The sequence below is a fragment of the Lygodium microphyllum genome, chromosome 29 (assembly GCF_053477565.2).
Source record: "Lygodium microphyllum isolate KBCC chromosome 29, Lygodium_microphyllum_v1.1.10, whole genome shotgun sequence".
Classification (NCBI taxonomy): Eukaryota; Viridiplantae; Streptophyta; class Polypodiopsida; order Schizaeales; family Lygodiaceae; genus Lygodium; species Lygodium microphyllum.
This window is the reverse complement of record NC_141163.1, coordinates 30562312-30585383: the sequence shown is the minus strand read 5'-3', so window position 1 is coordinate 30585383 and position 23072 is coordinate 30562312. Positions and strand designations below refer to the sequence as shown.

Sequence of the window (23072 nt, the reverse complement as noted above, 5' to 3'; positions counted from 1 at the left end):
TAGTCCACTAGGGGGGCTATCAAATCCCTCAGGTGGCTGTTAAAAATTTACCCTCTATTGAGCACGCGGTTGTACGGGCCCGCACGCTCCCCTAGATTGCACCTGCCTGCGTTTTTTGGCAATGGCATCCTGTTGTGTAGCCAATGTTTACATTTTTTGAACCGTGCTGGAGCGCCCTGAGCTAGGGAGCAACTCTCGAGAAGAAAGTAGGAAAAAAATATGCTCTTTTTTATTCACCCTAGGTCCTCCACTGACAGGTGGTCAATGCTAGCTTTGGTGGAGAAGGAGGTAAAAGAGAAAGAAAGAGATCTCCTTATGCACTTAGGTCAAGATGTAGCTGATGGAAGCTTGTTGGATTAGAGATAGCTCTGTTACCATGTTGAAATATCAGAGTGGAAGCATGAGTGTGCACAAGAGGGAGAGAGAGAGAGAGAGCTCAAGTACAAGAAGATCTTGCTTGGTAAGTTGTTCAAAAGTACAACTAGTACACTCTCCTCAACTGTAAGAGTGACTTTTAGGCTGTTTATATAGCCTCTGGATAGCTAGGGTTAGGGTTTTCCCCTGTCCTCTAGTTACTTTTACATCCAACTACCCTTATCCACCCTTACATACATAGGGTTCACATGCCTATCTCTCAACAATACACACATGCACGCACGCACATGCACACTCAAAAAGAAACCATCATGGCTCCATCACCCTTTGCACGTCTAGGAAGGCGATTTGGCAATTGACAAGCACCCTTTCAATGCCTTGGACTCTCTGGGATTATCATTTGGGCTCCCTTGGTAAGATAACCATTGCCTCTATAGTCTTGGTAGTCCATTCGGTAGCTATCATGCACCCTTTGCCCAATGGCCTCATTGCTCTGGGATGGGACACCTTGGGGTAAATAAAAAATGGGCTTGAGCTATATTTATAGTCTCCTCTTGGTTCCACTTGTGGACCTCATAGGGGGTGTTGAGCTAAAAACGTCATTCTAAACTGAATTAGCTCTTTAAACAATCCTAAAACATGTAAATTACCAAACTTTCATTAAAGAGAAACCTGATCCTAGAGTGTCTATGCCCCATAAGCCAAACCCTAATTTGGGAGAGCCCATCCATCTATAAATAGACACACTGCCTACCACTCATCCTATCTCAAATTTTCGTTTTTGCAGATTGTTGGTGCCTAAATCTGCTGTCCAAATCCAGTTCACAAAGGATAGCTCAGTTTGAGCTGCTGTACATTGCTGTCCTACATCAGCGCCTGCTGCCCAACCTGTTCCACCTGCTGCCAACTATTTTCAGCCTGCTGCCATCACCTGGACTGCTGTGTTTATTGCTGTACACACTGTTCCAGCCTGCATTTAGTCTTCTACTGCTGCTGACATCATCTGCAGACCTGCATTTGATGATTCCTGCTGTCACCTACATTGCAACATCAGCACGCACCATGCACGTACAGCAAGGGGGGCATGCATGTGTATTGTTTGGTTTGGAGAGAGAAAGAGAGAGAGAGAGAGAGAGATCTATTAATGTCCTTTGGAGGCCAAATTTGACCTGTTGGACAAATCAAATAATTCATTACATTCCACTTCAGGTATCAGTGCCATGAAGGTACATAAAATGAAAAAAATAAAAGAAAATTAGATGGTGTAAACTCTAAACTCTTATGACTCATAAGAGCTTTAATTACAACATCAGGTTCCATCATAGATATAGAGCATAGCTAAATTCCACTAGAAGATATATTTACTTCTAGGAAAGTGGGGTATAGAACTCCCTAATGGCTACTTTTCCTCATTGATATACTGCCCACTTACCATTTCTTCGCATTTCTCTAACTTTGGCTGATTCTATTGGTTGATTTTGGAGCTGAAGAGGGATCAACTTGTCCGATATCAACACTTTTGCCCTTGTAGGGACTTAGTCTACTTCATCACCATTACCTTCTCTGTCATATCCATGTAGCGAACCTTTGATTGTGCACCTTTTGGGATAATACTAATGGGCTCTCCCAAATCTATGAAAGGGACCATCTTGCTTAACTATGCTCATAGAACATCTATTTCTAGGATGAAAGCTTGTTCCAACTCCCGAGCAAGATTCTCCCTATCCCATCTGGGGGAGGAACCACCAATCCTTAACTCTCTCTTAATACTTTCAATCCACTCAATCTCCTTGACTACTCACATAGCCTCTCTATAAAAGTGTGTTGAATCAGGTGAGTCCAATCTTTAAATCCAGTTGGTCATTTCCCCTTGTAATACTTTGTTACAGGCTCTCACTTTGCTTTCAGTTGTTCCTTCTTCATACTTTGCAGTTGTTCTGCAATACTTTAATGTGTTCTTCCTTCTTGATCATTTCTTGCTTCATTGCTATCAGTTCTCCTTGAACTTTTTTCAAATGCTACAATAGGTAGGACTTGTGGAGATATGCTAGGGTTTGCAAAACAAAACACTGAGTGTACAATCATAACTAAAACATAAAGAACTCAAACACAAACGCAAAAAAGTAAAACCCAAAATACAAAAACACAAAATATAAACACAAACACAAACAAAGAAGAAAGAGAACTCTGATGCGAATAGATAAATGTTGTAAATGAAAAATCCATTGGAGCAGGAGTGTTGTAACCACCACTCGAGTCTAAGAAGAGGCTAAAAGTGGAAGGGTAGCGCGGTGGAAACCAAAATGCAGCAGTCTCTAGGGCTAGAACAGGTAAATGCAGGTTCTTTTTGGGGGGTAATGTCCTTTCAAGGCCAAAATTGGCCCATTGGACCAATCAAATAGTTCATTACATTCCACTCCGATATTGGTGCCATGAAGACACATAAAATTAAAAAAATAAAAGAAAATTAGACGGGGTAACCTCTAAGCTCTTATGACTCATAAAAACTTCAATTACAACATCAGATTCCATCACAAATATAGAGGGTCGCTAAATTCCACTAGAAGATACATTTACTTGTAGGAAAGTGGGGTGCAAAACTCCTTGATGGCTACTTTTCTTCCTCGATACCCTTCCACTTACCATTTCTTCGTGCTTCTCTGACTTTGGCTAATTCTGTTGGTCAATTTTTTATCTAAAGTGGGATCAACTCGTCCACTATCCACACTTTTGCCCCTGAAGGGACTTGGTCTACTTCATCACCACTTTCATCTCTCTCATATCCATGTAGCTAATATTTGATTGTGTGCCTTTTGGGATAATGCTAATGGGCTCTCCCAAATCTATGAAAGGACCACCTTGCTTAACTGTGCTCATTAATGTGTTCTTCCTTCTCAATCACTTTGTTGCTTCATTGCTGCCATCTCTCTTTGAACTTTTTCAACTCCTACAGTAGGTAGGGCTTGTGGAGATATGCTAGGGTTTGCAAAAGAAAACACTGAGTGTACAATCACAACTGAAGCACAGAGAACTAAGACACAAATTGCAAAAGTGCAAAACGCAGAATGCAAAAACACAAACACAAACAAAGAAGAAAGATAACTCTCATGTGAACGAATAAATGTTGTAAATGAAAAAAAAATTGTACAAGATGCTCAAGGACAAAGCTCTCCAACAACCGATGGCTCTTGTAGGAGTGGGCTAAGGGTGTAGTTGGAGTGTGACATCCACTAGAGCAGGAGTGTTGTAGCCACCATTCGGGGCTAAGATGAGGCTGAAAGTGGAAGGGCAACAAGATGGAAACCAAAATGCAGCAATCTCTCAAGCTAGAATTGGTAAACAGAGCAATATAACCGCCTAAAGATGATGACAACTAATCATGGAAGGTTGTAGGAACCTGGTTGACAACATAGAAAGCTCAAGAAGATGTTGATTGTTAAACTAGGCCTACAGTCCTATAAACGCAAGTTGCAACATGCACTGAAGTGGCTGGATAGAATGGCAGCTAGAGTGGACATGGTGCCAAGGGGTAGTGATTGCATGGCAACAATCACAATGGGCTAGACAGCTGGAGAGAGAGCTAATGGCTGAAACTTGCAAGACAAGGGATTAGCTTGAATGATGGGCAGCATGTCTATTTATAGCTGAGTGGATCCTCCCAAATTAGGATTTGGCTTATGGGACACATAAACTCTCTAGGATAACACACTCTTTAATGAAACTTTTGGCAATTTACATGTTTTGGGATTGTTTTAAAGAGCTAATCAATTTATAATGTATTTTTAGCTCAATACCCATCTCCATGCTAATGGATACTCACCTATCTTGAGAGAGAAGATACTATCTCCATCTCCATGCTAATGGATACTCACCAAGGAATCAAAAAAACAAACCTTCAACCAAGGTAGCATCGATAAAATACTTGTATGTTAGTTCTAACTAAAATACAAAACCCAACATGAAAGGATCCAGAAAGAAACTTGCATACCAAATGTTTCATATTGAGATACTTTGGATGTTATGTTAAATTAAAAAGAGAACTAAATGAGTATTGAATGCAATAAAAGTAAATGAAAGAGGAAAATGTGTAGAGGAAGACTTGAAAAAGTATGGATAAGCCTAAAGGAAAATTGCCTAAGGTTCCAAAGGATGATCTAGGATACCTAAGAAACTAGCCTAGGGGAAGATAATGCCCAAACTAGTCAAAGATGCCATGAGGCACCAACTAAGAGAAAGATCTAGGATCCACCACACCAGTGGCCGACCACTAATAAACACACATACCAGGGATGAAGTGTAACCAACCTTTTGTATATCAAGTGTTACCAAGATATATTGGCTCAATGATTCAAATTAATTTTATGCTCTTTTACTTTGAAACACAATTTATACTATTTGAGTGTTTCAAAGTATGGTAAAATATTCATCTTTCTATTCAAGGGTGGTCAATGGCCAAAATGCCCTAGAATTATATTTGGGTCATCATTGTTAAGATGCCCAAGAGAAATTACAAGTTTAGTCGAGCAGTATGATTGACTAAAATGCCCAGATGACTAAGACTTTCTCACTCATGTAGTCACATTGACTAGAAATCCATATAATGAGTGGTTTTAAAAAGTGAAACCAAATGCTCATAATTAAAGAGACGTACCATGAGCTAGTGAACCTATACAATTAAGCTCTCCAAAATCTACATTTAGCAACTACTAAAATTTAGCAAGTTACTATTTTTAGAAGTTACTCAAATGGAAATTTTGTTAACGTAAAAGGAACTAGAATTTCACAAGCAACAATTTTGTATCTAGTTGCTATCTCAAATTATTAACCATCAGAGAGATTTTTAGAGTAGAAGGTTTAGAAGCTTCTTGCTCTAGAAAAGTGATAGGTGGCATCTAGAATTCTGAATAGGATATGTATCATTTTGAAGAGACAAGTATCTCTACACTTGTCAACAACATGCAACATATGAATCCCATTTGCTAGCATTAGGAAATGCTCATGGATTAGCTATATTCAATGGCTTATCAAGATGGCCGGGAGCGGATGCTTTCACTTGTTGGAACAATAAAAAGGGAGCTAGTATTGTGGACTATGTAATGGGCTCCCCAACGTTAATTCCAAAAATTGAGCATTTTGAGATATCTAACGAGCCGATCGGTCTAGCAACCGACCATGCAATCCTAAAATTCACCCTAGCATGTGGTCAAATACAAGAAACAAGTACACAAGTATACCCATTTCCCCTCTAAGAGTTTCTAGAGCAAACTTCGCATATCTATAGTAATGCAGTACGAGATGGCTTAAGCCAGCTAGACCAACATGAACCACTGGAAGATGTCACTAAATCTCTAGCGAAGGTTTTACATATAGCAGCTATTAAGGCATTCCCATGTAAGATGGGCTCTACTGCACTACGCAAATGCGCTGCCCATCAAAATGCTTGGTATAATAATGAATGCACATAGTCGCCTACAGGGGGATATTATACTAGGTACATGTATACACAAGCATGCACGAAATGTCTTCCGTCGTCTTTTGCAGAAAAAGAAGACGGATTATCTAGCCATGAGATGTAGCAGCTCTTTTTGAGCAAGGACAGCAAGAAGGTATGGAGGAAATTTCATGGTAGACAACCCCCTATTCAATTAACATCACCTACAGTATAGCATGAACATGCTAGTGCATTGTATAATGTTCCATCACAAGAGCAGATTCCCTGTCCATCGAACTCTAGGCCAACACAATGTGGATTCTTTACGGAAAAAATGGTGAGGTATGCCATTTGGAGATTAAAGAATGGGAGAGCACATGATCAAGATGGCCTTGTGGCAGAACATTTTGCACATGCATGTTATGCATTGGCCCCTATCTTGTTAAATATCTTCAATAGAGTTATAAGTGAGGGGTTTCCAGCAAGTTGGTGTAACCACGCAATAGTGCCGATTTTCAAGAGCGGAGATCCATTGGTCGCCAACTACCATACTATTATGATTGGCCATATCTTAGCGAAGATATATACCTCTATTGTGGAGCATGAGTTGAGTTGGTGGGCTAAAACAAAGGGGGTATGGTCAGCAGGACAAGTTGGCTTCTACCAAGGATACAATACATTAGACCATATATTCACACTGAGGGACTTGATGGAGAAGGGACGATCACAAAGCCAAAAAATCTATTATTGTTTCATGGATTTCCGCAAAGCTTTTGATACGGTACCACATGCAAGACTCATGCAGAGGTTGTGAATCAATGGGGTCCCAGAGGATATGTAGTGGTGTATTTATACATTGTATGAGACTGTGATAAGTAGAGTACGAGTGCCTGGAGGCATAACAAACTCATTGTCTAGCACAGTTCGTGTAAAGCAAGGTTGTCTGCTCTCTTCTTTGCTATTTGGATTTTACATTGATGAGATTTCAAATTGCATATAAAGATGGGGTGGTATGAGAGCCAACTTCAATTCACCCAAGGGGCTACAGCGACATCTGGATGCATCGCATGTGTTTTGTGAAGAGAAAGACCACAAGGTTAATCTTGGAAAGACTAAATTTATGGTCTTTAACACCTCGGTAGCTTGGGTGACACCCTCAAAGCATCACTTTATGTATGACGGTCAGCCTGTGGAAATGGTTAGACAATATGTATACCTTGAGGTCACTTTCAAAGGGCCACAATTATCATGGATGGAGACTTCAAAGGCTAGGCTTACACGCGCATATGTAGCATTGGGCACTCTAGAGCAACAATATACACACATACAATTCCAAGAGCCCCGTACCAAATTGTGGCTCTTTGACACGTAAGTTATGCCCACACTACTCTATGGAGCAGCCATTTGAGGCCCAAGCCTTTATCATACTAGACGCGCGCTTCTCATGGATTGTAACGAACCTGAAGCACAACATTATGATGGTTGGGAACATATCAAGAGACGGCTGGTCATGATGATAGCACATACAATAAGAGCGAAAGTCTCAATACCACAAGAGATCACCCAAGCAAAATTGGGTGCAGCACCCATGGTAGTGGAGGCACTATTCCAAGCAATCACCCTCCTCCAAAGGATATGGCAGCTCCCTAAAGACGAATACCCTAGGCTAGCTCTGGAGTCTTCAAGACAGCTTGTAGCAAAGGGAGATAGACAATGTTGGTATGCACACATGAGCACGTGGTTGAACTTGCATGGCATGAATATAGACAGATTGCCACCATTCGATGACAATCTTGATTGTCCCACTTTGAGTCTCAACTATTCAAAGTTGAATAGAGTGATCAGAGCAAACATCACTAAAGTGGAGATAGAAAGGACTTGGTCCAAGTCCCCCCTTTCCCATTAGGCACGAAGATGGCACAATACCAATGTCACTTCTTGCAGCTTTCCCATCATGGTTTCATAGTGACCCCGAGATATATGGATGCTCGACTTTATCATGGACTTCAAGTTGCTATTGGACAGATCTGAACCTCATCACATCAACTGATGACTGAGACACGTCGTTGGAGTTGTGTTGCAGTAAATGAGAGGATGTGCCAACTTTGTGGATGGCAAGTAGATATGAAGGAACACTACATTTGTAGATGCATTGTATACTAAGATATCCAAGGCTGCTACCATTGCCCCTTTAAGAAGGGCTTTGGACCATTGAGACGGGTAATGGACTATGAGGACCAGAGGGCCTTTTCTTATTACAGCTCTCCAATGGCACAAAGCAACATTGTTACAAGATCAGAGGCAACCCCCGTCACATCCACCCCTCCAGAGAGCAATTACAGACATTTTCAGTATAGCTAACCCTCCGGCCACTGCCACCTTAGACACCACATCTCCTACTGACAAGCACCATCGAGGGACGTCATCAGGTGGCATCACAATAGATAGAGCTACAAGGTTATGCATAGCACGATGCCCTAGGATACCTAGTTGGCAACGTAGGCATACTCATATGCGACACATTCAAGTAATGATTGCTCCTTACAGACGAAGATTACCACGTCGAGTCAGTCAAAGGTAGCTTGCAAAGTCTTGATGGATTCTGTACCCTAAGAGGGAGATATTATATACTCTTTTCAATTTCTCGGTTTTCCATATTCTTCCTTTTCCATTTCAATTTATCATATAGACCTAGACATAATTCTATTTTCATCTTTAATGAGAGATGATGATGCCAATTGTATTAGTTATGGTCTCATAGGCCATTCTGGCCTTTTAGAGACATTAATAGATCCTTCTTTCTTTCTTTCTTTCTTTCTTTATTTAGTTACTCTAAATTTCATGGTGTTCCTTTGTGTAGCACTACCACCGCTAAAAGGGGCTTAGGTTGGTTTGGTAGATGGAGCATTGTCCTCTAGATCAAGACCATAATGCCTCAATAGAGCCATCATTGAAGGAGTAGCTTGAGAAAGCATCAGAGAATCCAAAGATGGAGTAATTTGAGCCATCATGAATCAACACGTGATGGATAGTGTAATCAAAAACAAACCAAGCAATCCACGATAGTCTCAAGTAACACTTTAGAAGAGCATCGGCTCTAATACCATGTGGAGATATGCTAGGGTTTACAAAAGAAAGTGAGGAGTATACGACCACAAATAAAGCATAGAGAAACTCAAACACAAATGCAAAACACAAAATGCAGACACAAACATAAACAAAGAAGAAAGAAAACTCTGAAGTGAATGAATAATGTTATAAATAAAGAAGAGTGTACAAGATGCTCAAGGGCAGAGCTCTCCAACAGTCAATGGCTCTCATGGGCCAGGGCTAATGGAGTAATCAAAGTGTGACGTCCACTAGAGATGGATACCCAATGTTCTAACCCTTAGGAGCTGAGATAAGGCTGAAAGTGAAAGGGCAACAGGCTGGAAACCAAAACACAACAATCTCTAGGGCCGGAACTAGTAAATGCAGAAATGTAACCGCCTAAAGATGATGGCAGCTGATCATCGAAGGCTGCAAGAGCCTAGGCAACAGCAGAGAAAGGCGAAGATGATGCTGACTGGGCTTGCATTGCACTAAATGCAAGTTGCAGCATGCACTGGAAGTGGCTAGACAGCAAGGCAGCCACATTGGATAAGGCACCAAGGGCTGGTGATGACACACACAGCAGTCACAATGGGCTAGACAGCCACTGTAGGGAGAGTTGATGGCTGAAACCTACAAGACATGGAAACTGATTGAATGGTGGGCAGCCTATCTATTTATAGATGAGTGGATCCTCCCAAATTAGGGTTTGGCTTACAGGACACAGAAACTCTCTAGGACTATGCACCGTTTAATGAAACTTTAAGGAATTTACATGTTTTCAGACAGTTTTAAAGAGCTAATCTGTTTGTAATGTATTTTTCGTTCAATAGGACTCCCATGGCGAAGGCTTTGGAGGCTAATTCGTGCAGCAAAGACTTCTTTTTCTCCATTCGTACTACTAAGGCTCAGAGGGGAAGTTGTCTAAACAGTCCCCAAGGGTTTCCCATTCCCCCCTTGTGTGTCTTACAATGACCCTACAACAAGCAAAAAAGTATGACTACAAGGTGGGGCCATAAGCAAGATGTGAGGTTACCAGCAGAGACAAGGCGAACTACAGACAAGGGTCGGACAGCAGCAAGCAGAGACAGACAAAGAGGCGATGCGAGAGCAGGGCAGGAACAGTCAAAAATGAGGCTAGGGAATAGTCAGAAGCAGGGCAAGTGGAGACCATGTCAAAACACGCAGGGGTGCAACTGCAATGTGAGGCAGATGTAGTGAGGGCAGGGGAGGGCACGGACAACAGGACAAGGGAGGGGCGGGTGCAGTTAGGGCAAGGGTAGGGCAACACAGTCAGGGCCGGGCGGCACAATCAAGGCGGAGTAAGACAATCAGGGCAAGGGCAGGGTAGAACAGTCAGGGGGACAGGTCTAGGCAAAGGGCAAGGCAGGACAATCAGGGTGGCAATGGGGCAAGGGTAGAGGGTAAGGCAAGACACACACACACACAAAGAATACTAAGAAGATGAATGATAAACAATGAATAAATCTGGGCTAAAAAGTGTTAAAATGTTGGACCTGAGCTATGGAGATTGGAAGATGAAGACTAAATTCATGGTGACATGGACAATGAGTAGACAACTATTACACAAGTGAATTAGGTTCCAAGATGGAAACTTGGACTCATAAAGACAATCTTGTGTATTGAACTGACAATGACACTAACTAAAAGAGGAAAGCATCATGATATTGTATTCATAATTGTAAAAGTGATAGACAAGTACAATGCTTTATAGAAGTTGGGTTGTTTCACTCTCCTCACTGTGCATATGGGATTCAAGACATCTCTTCCTGGAGCATACATCATTTATCTATTTCTCAACAAAAAGTACAACAGATTGTGCGTGTATCCGATCAGCCACAAACCTCAAACACAAGCAGGCTGCCTTGGGCATCCAACGTCATGTTTGATAATATAATCACTCATTGTGGAAAAAAAAAAGGAGATCGTCCTTACTATGTTAAGGTTTCTTTCATCTTGTGAGAGGGACCAAGGCCATTTCTTGACCCTAACCTAAAAGCACCTTCTCTACCCTCTTCAATGTAAAAGGTTCAAGCATAGTACAACTAAAGGCTTAAAGCAGCTTATCTCTCCTCATGGACATAAAAGGCCCAAGCATAGTAGAATTAAAGGCATAATTGTTTTCCCATTAAAAAACCATTCCAGTATAATAAACTCACTGCATGGCATGTAGCATGGAACTGACATAGAAACAAAATGGAATACAAACGGGAGATGCTCATTTCCATCATGCCACCTTGAAGGGTCAAGAATCTTAGATGCAATAGCCAAGAGCTTTTTCTTTAATAGCAAAGCGCAAAGGTCATTTCAGCATTTTCCAAACCATTTCACATTCTACTCCCCTTCATACTTTTGCTTTTGGCCCTTAGCTTTAACCTATCTTAATCTTTTGCATTCTTCAAACTTCCACTTTATTGATCACTTTGCTCCCTTCACCCCTTCCCTAGATGGCCCCCAATGCAGCTGTGTTGTCATGTCTCCCTCCATCCTTCATGTACACACCCATAAACTCACTCCAATTTGATGTACACTTGCACATATTACCTCAGATATGAACATATCTTAACATAATGTAAACGATTTTAATGTTGTACGTTGAGGACAATGAATTAGGTATAGCAGTATACTATCACAATTGTGATATTTGTAGCAATGTTGTTTCATTTATAACCCACAAAATGAATACAATACATTGAGCAAAGTAAACAAGGAGCTCTCAAAAGGAATTTTGCATTCTCTGAACTTCAGATTTATGCTCATTTTGCTCCCTCCACCCCTTCCCTGGATGGTTCCAACACAGCTATGCTGTCATCTCTCCCTTCATCTGTCTCTTACACACGTGTACACATGCATGCACACAGATATGCACATACACTCATTGTACTTTCACACACAAATGATTTTAATGTTGTGTTTTGAGGATGAGGACTTGGGTACAGCAGTATACTTTCACAACAGTGATATTTTAGGAGTGTTAGTTCATTCATAACCCACAAAAAGAAATCAAAATAGTGAGCAAGGCAAATGAAAAGCTTTCAGAAGGAAAATTAAACAAGGATGGAGTGACTAGGACCTCATCAATCAGAAGAATGGTTCCATCAAGAGCCTTCCCAAACTCGTACTTCGTGTCCACCAGAATGAGACCATGATCTAGAGCGATCCTCTGTTTTTTCCAATGAAACAAAACGAGCACATTTATTCAATATGTGAATGTTGCCTGCAAGCTTCAAAAGAAGCTTGGCTTCATGGGTAAATTTACTGTCTTATACTTTCTGGAAGTAATAGAACACAAACATATGCTGTCAAACAACCAAAGCAGTCAAAGACTTTCGACCTTTGTAACATTCTGAAAACTGTGAAATCATGCACATGGTCTGGAAGAGGGAACATTATGCCAGTACAGGAGAAAGGAAATATAAACCCAACCTCGCCTTCTTACATGAATACCTGTCCAAAAGTAAAGAGTGCTAATGCCTTGTCTTGAACGTCTTCAAAGTCATCCCTTGACATCAAGCCTTGTTTAATGATCTATAAACATGAAGCAAGTAAGAAAATCATTAAGACAACACTAGTAAACACTAACCCACAACTATGATCTTATTCCCAAGAAATATCAGGATACAGGATACCACACGCCAGGGCAAGTTGTACAGACTGGCCTAATTAACTCCCTCTGCTAATTGTATTAGTAAGCACATAACTTATAGGCATCCCCCTCAAAAGACAACACCAACATATCCTCCTTGACACAGCTGTAAGAGCTTTAGAATGTACATTGCAATCATAATTATGAGAAGCAACGGGAGCCTGGCCAATAATCATTGCAGGGCTCTTCTAACTGATAGTGCCTCTAGCCCTCACAGCACTCATGTTTCTCATTCTTTTGCCAGTGGTTCTAGGCACTCCAATGGCAGACCAATCTTGGAGAATAGCACTTCAGAGGATGGTAGTCCTTAGTCCCATAGTTGCACTAGTACCACGCACAAAAGGTTTGATACTATACCATACTTTAGGTACCGTACCTTACGTATTAGTACCATAAGGTACCAACTCAATGGATACATCTTTCCCATTCGAACTGCACTTTGGGAGGACGAGCTAAATGCTCCTTATATTAATATGATTCTCCCATGAGATTAGATTATTTGAGATTTAAACAATTTCTCTCAACCGTCTCTCTCTCAAGCCCACACTTCTCTTATTTGTATGATTATGCATGTACGATGTATCTACTCCCATCTATGTAGTTATAAGTTGTAGGTAGTAGTAGCTGATGTTGCGCATGCAGCATTAGGTTTTGGCATGTTGCCCTCAAGTACTCATCTTATATACTCTGATAGCATTGCCATTTAGACTTGAATATCTATTCTATTATCTTTAGTTCAAAATAATCAAGTTATTTTTTCATACTAATATCATACCGTACCTTATAAAATCTTAAGGTACCATTTAGTACCATATTTTATCGCACCATACTGTACCGTACCTTTCGTACTTGACAACTATGCTTAGTCCTAATCATTGTCCTATACAAATTAGAAAACTGCAGAGCAGGGCTTCATGCTTTGGCAATCCGTTCTTATGCAGAACTCAGCCATGAGACTACTCCCATAGGGTTAACAACCTGCAGGTAACACTAGGACAGAGTTGAGACACAAATGAGAACATCCAGACTGCACATAAGAGAACCTCCAGGCCCCAGATAAAAGCACATAAGAGAACATCCAAGCTGCAGCAAGAGATGCAAAGTAGAAAATCCAGATAACACTAGAAGAGAATTGAGACGCAAAAGAGAACATTCAGGCTGCAGACAAGAGCAGCCAACATGTGGCAGCTTGAAAAGCTCATGGATTGAGATGGAACAAGTGCAATTACATCCAGGTAATACACCAAGATGATATTGCCAAATAATTGATGTATGCCTCATTCAATATGTATATCACTGCCAGCCTGCCTAGTGTTGTTGTGGCTCATTTTCAAGCAGTGCCAATTCACTCATCAACATCTCAATATTTATGGACTTGCAAAAGGGCTACACACTGAAGTTGGCTTCTTAAAGCTACCCAGATGCTATAAATTCCATTTCATAGTATCCACAATCTGGAAATACATGTAACAGCTGGCTTCTGAAAACCTGCATCTTATAGCTACACACCCTAAAAATTTCATTTGCAATCCCCATGATTTGTTGGAGAAGCTTTTGTCCTAAATCTAAGGTTTGCCTTATCACCCACTTGCTTAATGCAATGAAAAATTCCATTTGGACAAGAATGCATCCATTGTTACTCCTGTCAAGCATCCAGAAGAAAAAATGTAACTGTTGGTACGTAAAGGGTGTTATAGAGATTTGCCAATCATGCATCTGATCTTCTTTGCTGTCTGAACACCAGGATTGTTTCTATTTACACAAAAAGCACATGTTTGGCAGTGTAACCCATTATTATTGCTGTTTGCTCTGCCTAGCCCCAAAAGCACCCAGCCAGCTGTATTCTAGCTTCCTTCTGTTCATATTTCAACAAATTTTCTCAGATTTCTTTCCTTTAACTGACAGTAAACTATTATTCTGAAAAAGAAGTGATTCTGACTATATAAGATTAAGGTTGGAGAGGAAAGTGCGAGCTGGGTTTTAATATGAAACCTTGATCATCTAGTTCTCTCAAACTATTTACTCAAACTATTATTTTCCATGATTCTAGTCAATTTCTATTTTGAAATCCAGCTTAGCCGTTCCATCAATGTTAGCATGCATCATGGATCAGGTTTGATGCATGCATGCATGTATACATATGATATTAATATTGCACTTATACTTCATCATTCTCGAAATGACATATTGAATGCTCTTTGATATTAAATACTGCACTAAAAGTCTTCTTCCCATCCTCTCCCTGTTGACACAACCAAAAAATGCAGGCTTATTACATTGTCACAAAGGAAAACAGCTACTTGAGATATTAGACCCGCTTGAGTCACTAAGTGCAGGGACAATTGAACTGACTTCCATAAGTTCTCAATGCAGAATTAGGGTGTTCTGCCAGAGTGCACAATCAACTAGCCCTATACATCTATAAACAATTTAGCATGCCCAAACACACACAGATCCAACCATAAAGCTCAAACTCAACTTTCCACAGACAAAAAGCTCTAACTTCTAGTAGAAGAGTACCTCTTCTCCTGAGATAGGAAGATCATGCTCCTTTGACTTTGTTGTTGGGGTCAATATATTTTTATCCAGCTTCTGATTCTTTTTAAGACCTATCAACAGATTGATAGCATAAGTTAAGCTTGAAAAATGTGTCGTAGACTGCATAGATAAGTTAAGCAGGAATTCAGAGCAAACATTAATAAGGCAGCAAGTCAAATGTGAAAGGGATATTAAACATGATTTTACAGGAGAATGTACATCACTTGAAGCAAGCATTACAAATCTCATGACACGTTAATGTCTCACTACTTGTTCACAATTTACATTATGAATATAGTATAAAAACTTTCATACTTAATCCAACAAAATCCAGTAGTTTTTCCTCCTTACTGAATGAAGACTCAATAAGACACAGATATACAATCAGATAATGAAATCCTGTGATTTTTCATCCTTATTGAATTAAGACTCCATAAGAAAAAGATATATGGCCAGAAGAGTATTCTGGTTCAAGAGCAACAAAAAATTCAAACCTTTTTCAACCCTACAATGTGCAGCAAGTTAACAGCTCTAGGAAATGATTCAGACTTCTTACCATCAGGGAGAATGTTGCCACAATAGTCCCGAGTCCCTTTTTCATATACTGTCCATAATGAGGTGCTGGTACTGCCAGTTGCATAACCTCGTACTACCAAATTTAAAGACCATTTAAAGTCATAGAGGCTATAAATCTAGCTCTCACATATGATCTTCATCACCACCAGCACAGAAAGGGACATGTTCTGCACCCTCTAGCAGAGGAAAAGCTTAATAGCAACCTTACTGTAAACAAAGAAAGAAAGTGTACCAACAAATTCGACAGGAAAAACAGTGCACTTTGTAGCTATGGTCACGTTAGGGTCTGGAGCTGACACCACTGCATTTGCAGTGATATGCTTGGTATTATTGAACCACCAGAGGCTTGTCTGATTTAAAACCTGCATGAAAGATGAATTTGCAACCCAATATGACACTTGAATGTTATTTGGTTTGCAGGCTCAAAGGATCTTAGGTTAGATCAAACAGTGAAAATAAAAGGAGATAAGAAATCATTGAGTAGCTAATCAGGAGTGAACAACACAAGCATGTACTCTATATAATAATCAACACTGTACTACATGCAAAATACACTTTATAAAGCATATTTATTAACAACATGAAATAAAATAGCACATGGATAAGGAAAGATCAGTCACTAATGCACTCTCATAAGCAGTAATGGACAACCTACATAAAAGAATAAAGAGTAAATGTGCTGATGAGGGAGCACCCTTAAGACACTCATAAAGAAGGCTCCTTTTAGAGCATCACTTTAACTCAACATTTGAGACAATAAATGCTTATTTTCTTAAATCTTCAAAGTTGAAAACTGGCATATTAAGTGCTCTTCTTTTGGCGCGATGTGGTTATATAATAGCAAATTTCGCTACTTAGGATGTCATGTACTTCGGGAAATTTCTTGCATAAATAAAGTTGAATGTATGCATCTGAATAGCCAGATGCAGTGAGGCTACAGAGTGGGAACATGCCTCTACTTTGGAGACCCACTCTCACATTTGGACAAAAATCATTCAGAGAGACTTAGATGTAGATGGGGGAGACTAGCTTTGGGAGAGGACCCCACTTGTACTCCTAGACTTGAATATGGTTATATGTAGGTAAAATATATCATCTATAAGATGATTGGGAATACTTTTTGTATGCTTATATTATTATTAATATATTTCGTATATGTGTCAATGATTCAGCAATTAACCGTTCAAATAAGATTGAGTTTTAGTTGCAAGTAGTTAGAATTTTAGATCAACAATGTTGTGCTAGTTAACCAAGAATTCAACAACACCTGAACTAGGTGGAAATCGAGTTGCTACCTGCAGGCTGCTGGTAAGTGAGGGTGGATGAGACTGATCTGAAAGCAGTTCTTGTAGGCTAGAAACGCAGAAAACACAAACAAAAAAGGAGGTTGTAGAGTGAACAATGATTAAAACACAAAAGAAATAAACTCAATGAACTAATCAACGAAAGGATGAAGGCCAATATAATGGCATCCCTTACACAACATGAAGTCCACCAGCAATGAAGGCTGCTAAGGATTGAAGAGGACTGGAAGGATGAATAACAAGAATCACTCAAAGTGTCGCTATATCAACAAGCTGGCCTTATGAGTGCACACATCTTAGTACCATTAACTTTCAGGCCAAGATATGTTCCTTGAATCTATAGTCTTCTACTCCATCTTCATCTTTCCAGGCCCAAATTTTCTATAAATAGACAAGCTGCCCTCCATTCAACCTAATCTCATTTTTGTAGTTTGCAAGCGCTAGAGCTAAATCCACACCTCGTTCATAGAGGATATCTCAGCTAGAGCTGCCATCATTGCTGTCCATCAACTAGCGCCTGCTATCCAGCCTTCTACTGTAATTTGCTGCTGTTTCCAGCCCCGGTTCTCGATTGCTGCTGATCAGGCAACTGCTCCCAACCATTGCTCCTAGTGTCACCAGCTACCACATGTGCAGAAACTGCTGCATTTGCAGTCTGCAGCTGCTGACCAGCCTGCCATGTCATCAACCAGCCTGCATTTTACTCTTTCTGCTGCAGTCTCAGGTTTGCCACATCATCAGCCAGCTGCATTTTGCTGTTGAGGGTCCAGTGCAGCCTGCCACATCATCATTGCTCCCTGCATTTGCAGATTTCCAGCATCTTCCCAGAGTCCTTTGAGCTGTGTCAACTCGTCCCACAAAGAAAACAGCAAGTCGTCTTCAGTTCTGGTCAGAAGCAGTCATGCAAGTCAGGTCACAGGTCACGCAGGTCAACCAGGAGCAGTCTACAAGTTACGCAGGTCACACAGGTCACTAAGAGCAGTCCCCAGGTCACACAGATTAGGTGCAGGTCACAGTCAGTCGCAGGTCACAGTGCAGGTCAAACAAGAGCTTTCAGGTCAGAGTAGGTCACGGCAACAGTCAAGTGACTCAGGCGACAACTTCCAAGTTCATCCATTTGGCACATTTTGTGGGCTATAACATGCGACTAAGCACAGATTGAAGAATCTCAAAGATTGTGCATGCATTTACTCCCGGAATTTGGCGCTTCTGATGTATGCCCGGGAATTTTACTCAGCTGAGTAAAAGTTGTGAAATTTGCACACATTTGGGTCTCAGAAATTGGAGCCTTTCATGTATTTGTGGAAACTGCACAGTGACAAGTACAATTTCCTAAAATTTTGACACATTGGACCCCACACAATTTGGAGCTTTTGCAAAATTTGCAAAATTTGTGTCAAATTTGGTCTTGACATGCACTTGCAATACAAGTTCTATGCAAATTGAGCACATTGGACCCCGGGCAAATTTGGGGCTTTTGCAAAATTTGTGAAATTTTGGCAAAATTGCATTGTGGAATCTACTCAAGAGCTATGTCTAATGCAATTTGAGCAGTTTAAGCAAAGAAATTTTGGGACTCTTCTCCGTGTGGGTCAAAAATTTGTGCCCACTACCCTTGGATGCATTTGGAGCAGAAATTGCAACTAAAATTTGGGGTTTTCTCATGCAATTTGATGTATTAGCCCGTGGCACAACTACAATTACTTGTGGTGTGCTGCAGCACACATTTTGTGACTCTGAAAATTGATTTGCAAATCTGAAATTTCTACAATTACTTGGTTTTTCATTGCTGGTTGGTACTTATTTTGTACCTTGGTCATTTGTGTGACAGCTGGGCTTACATTTTTTTGACTTTTAAGTCATTTTTGGGCTGTGAATCATGGTTGGCAGTGGTGATAGCAGCAATCTTTTGCACATTAAGAAGCTTGAGGACAACTTTGCCATATGGCAGAAGTAGTGCTATAATGTCTTGGTGCAGAAGAAACAGGTGAAGCCCATAAAGACAAAAGGCATAAAACTAGAAACCATGGATCAAGGTGAGTGGGATGAGTTAGATGAGCTTGCACGCTCTACCATAGAGCTCTCAGTGTTAGATACACTGCTATTTAACATAGAGAAATTGAATTCTGCTTACAATAAGTGGCAAAGACTTGAGAAGTTATATGCTCAGAAAAGTGCAACAAGTAAGGTTTATTGGTTGCAGAAATAGATAGACCTTCATATGAAGGAAGGTACAGCTATGTCTGTACATTTGAATGAGTTTAACTCTATTTTCAGCCAGCTGATTGCTTTGGATTTCAACATTGATGAAGAGCTCAAGACAACATCTTTGTTGTGCACTTAGCCTGAAAGTTGGGACACCTTTAGGATAGCAATGAATAACTCCAATACCATCTTGTTATATTTAGATGTGGAGAGCTCTTTACTCATGAAAGAGCTAAATAGACAAAATGATTCAATAGCAAGCAAGTCTTCCTATACACTGTATACTAGAGGCAAGATCCTAGCAGAAGGCCAAGTCTGAAAACAAAGCACGCAGCAAGTATCATGGAAAAAATCTAGAGTGTCATCATTGTGACAAGAAAGGGCACTTCAAGAGGGATTGCTTTAAGTGGAAGAAAGAAAAGGGCAATGACAAAAGTACTAATGATAGCAATGATGAAAAAAATGATAGCCAACATACAAAGAAGAGCAGTGTGAAGATAGAGAAAGTCAATGTAGTCAGTAACAAAAGTCATAGTGGTGGCAGTGATGTACTCTTTGCTTCTTCTTTGAGTGCATAGTCACCGATTGCAAATTCTGATGGTGACATGCACACTTGGATTCTTGATTCACATGCCTCATTCCATGTGAGGCCACACCGTGAGTGGCTTTTTGACTATAGTGACAGTAGACATGGTGTTATTCACTTGGGGAATAACTATGCATGTGACGTTGGAGAGATTAGCAATGTGCAGTTGGCATTTTAGCATGGTTTAGTATTCACCTTGCATAATGTGAGACATGTATCCCAGCTCAAGAAGAGCTTGATAAGCACAAGGCAACTAGATAATAAAGGCTATCACACCACTTTTGGGAATGAAAAATGGAAGATATGTAAGGGATCTAGAATTGTTACTAAAGGCTCTAAGAGTAACACTCTGTATCCATTACATATATCTAGTGTGCGTGACCATGTTGTCACCATAACCGAGCAACCAGGTATGTCTTTGTGGCATAGCCAATTGGGACACACAAGTCAAACTAGAATGAAAATGCTTTCTCGTTTGGGTTATTTGTTGTATTTGTGGTATGCTGATTTTAACTATTGTGATCATTGTATATTTGGTAAGTATGTTCAAATATCACATAAAAAGTCTCTTTCATTAAAGTCTTCACCCTTTGAATTGGTGCATTCAAATGTATGTGAGATGCCAAGGTTGTCTCTAGGGGGAAAGAAATATTTTATCACATTTGTTGATGATACCACATGCAAAGTATGTTTATCCAATTTGTCATAAAGACGAGGCATTAGATAAGTTTTAAAAATTACTAACACTTGCTGAAAATATAACCAGCAAGACATTAAAGTGCCTTCGCTTTGACAATGATGAGGAATATGTGTCAAAATTCTTTCAGGCCTTTTGCGACAACAAAGAGATAAAAGGGAGCTCATTGCCCCTAATAATCCACCCCAAGACCATGTTGCAAAGCATATGGATAGGACCATTCAAGAGAAGGACTGTACCATGCTATCTCATGCTACATTATCGCATGGATTTTGAGCAAAGGCTGTTATGACAACCATACACTTGATAAATCAATCACCAAACTGGCCTTTGGGGGGGAGAGTCCCTCAAGAAGTGTGGTCGGTCAAGCCACCTTCATATGCATATACACAAGGAACAATGCAGCAAGTTGAAGCCAAAGTCGTGTAAATGCATTTTCCTAGGATATGGTAACAAGGGTGAAATGGGGTATAGATTATGGAATCCCGAGAAAATGAAAATTGTACGCAGCAATGACGTTATCTTTCAGAAAGATCGCATGCATAAACAGCCTGAAAAGAGTGAGGAAGTCAAAAGGGTCGTGTTCCGAGAAGAGATACCTATAGAACAGCAAAGAGCGCCCGCTATATAGCAGTAAATACCTACTGCAAATGACCCTGTAAATGCAGGGAATGATGCTAAAATTGATCAAGAAGAAGTTGCCCATCATATACCACGATTTCAGCAAGAAAATGTGCCATTAGAACAGCTGGAACAAGCAGGACAGCATGCTGAACCATTTGAACAACAAGCTGTTAATGCAGATTTGCAGGTTGCACATCCAACAAAAACTCATCATTGGGTCCGTAGATCGACTATAAATACAAAATAGCCAAATAGGTTTGTTCTTGGTGCAAATTATGTTGTTGATTATGTCATGTTGACAGACTGTGGTGAACGGTCATGCTTCAAGGAAGCAATGGACAGAGAGCACAGCAAGAAATGGCATAAAGCTATGCTATCAAAGATGGAATCTCTAAAGATGAACAACACTTGGGATTTGCTAAATTTGCCCAAGGGGCAGAAAGTCCTACCATGCAAATGGCTTTACAAGATGAAGGTCGCTTCTAGCTCCTCACCAAAATACAAAGCATGTCTTGTTGCAAAGGGGTACAAGCTAGAACATGGGATTGATTTTGATGAGATCTTCTCCTGTCAACAAGATGAATACTTTGCAGACCATATTAGGCTTGGTTGCACGTGAGGATATGGAGCTTATACAAATGGATGTAAAGATTGCTTTCTCACATGGTGATTTGCATGAGGATATATATGCAACAACAAAAAGGTTTTGTTGCAAAGGGGAAGGAAAAGATGCTATGTAAACTCAACAAAAGCTTCTATGGGCTAAAACAAGCACAGTGTGAATGGTATCATATGTTTGAAACATTCATACAATCTCAAGGATTTACAAGGAGTCAAGTGGATCACTGCTTATATAGCAAGAAGGTTGCAAATGGCAGCCTTATTATGTTGGTTTTGTATGTGGATGACATGCTGATTGCTAGTAGGCATATTCATGCTTTGGACACATTGAAGTAGAACCTCCACAACAATTTTGATATGAAGGATCTTGATGAGGCAGATCATATTCTTAGCATGCGTATACTCAAGGAAAAATCGAAGATTTTGCAGCATTTCAATATGGAAGGTGGAAAAGCAATTAGCATGCCATTACCTCCATATGTGAAACTTAGTCTAGAGGATAGCCCAACATCTGATGATGAAAAGGCTAAAATGGCCAAGATTCCATATGCTTTAGCTCTAGGTAAGCTTAATGTATGCTATGGTTGCTATACATCTTGACATAGCATTTGCAGTAGAAGTGGTTAGCATGTACATAGCACATCCTAGCAAAAAGCATTGGAAAGCAATGAAAGGTATCATGAGATATCTTAAGGGCACAATGGAATTGTGTATCCACTTTGGAAAGTAGAAGGCATCTGTCGTTGGCTTTACGGATGCAAACTATGTAGGTCATGCTAACTGCAAGAAGTCTACTTTACGATATGTATTCACCTTCACAAGGGGAGCGATTTCCTAGATCTCCAGGCTACAGAAGTGTATTACATTGTCTATTACAAAGGATAAGTATGTGGCTGCCACTAAGGCATGTAAGGAGGCTTTATGGCTTTCATGTTTGGTGGGAGAGCTTAGCATTACCAAGATCCCTGTCCTCCATTGTGATAGTCAGAGTGCTATCATGCTAGCATGGAACCCCATCTTTCATGCAAAGATAAAGCACATATAGGTGAAGTATCACTTTATCAAGGATGTACTTTACAACAAAAGCATTGAGCTTGTTAGGTACATATAGGTGATAACCTTGCAAATTTTCTCACGGAGGGCCTTCCAACAAAGCGGTTTGCTCATTGCTGACAAGATGATGGGAATTGGATAGTATATGTATTTCAGCTTTGTACATACTTAGACTTAGCTAATTCTTTTCCTCAACCTTAAGGCATACTGCCTTTAGGTGGAGGTTGTTGGGAATAAAGGGCCACCATTAGGTGGGAGGTTGTTGGGAATAAAGGGCCACCATGCCTTTTATATGTGCACGGGTG

The 23072-nt window shown here is 40.3% G+C and overlaps 1 protein-coding gene and 1 pseudogene across 7 annotated transcripts in view; both read right to left on the bottom strand.

Moving 5' to 3' along the window:
- PUR7 (purin 7) overlaps positions 1-23072 on the bottom strand; it is a 114896-nt gene that overhangs the window by 17505 nt on the left and 74319 nt on the right. For all 7 annotated transcript variants that reach the window (XR_015689501.1, XR_015689500.1, XR_015689499.1 and 4 more), the window contains exons 3-7: positions 15910-16039; positions 15658-15750; positions 15084-15172; positions 12365-12445; positions 11991-12080 (exon numbers count right to left, since the gene is read on the bottom strand). Coding sequence is in view for 4 of the 7 variants with exons in the window: in XM_087671658.1 (XP_087527784.1) it covers positions 11991-12080; positions 12365-12445; positions 15084-15172; positions 15658-15750; positions 15910-16039 (483 nt within the window). In the remaining 3 variants the exon portion in view is untranslated. The remainder of the gene's footprint in view (positions 1-11990; positions 12081-12364; positions 12446-15083; positions 15173-15657; positions 15751-15909; positions 16040-23072) is intronic.
- LOC148010494 (uncharacterized) lies at positions 1743-10800 on the bottom strand (annotated as a pseudogene).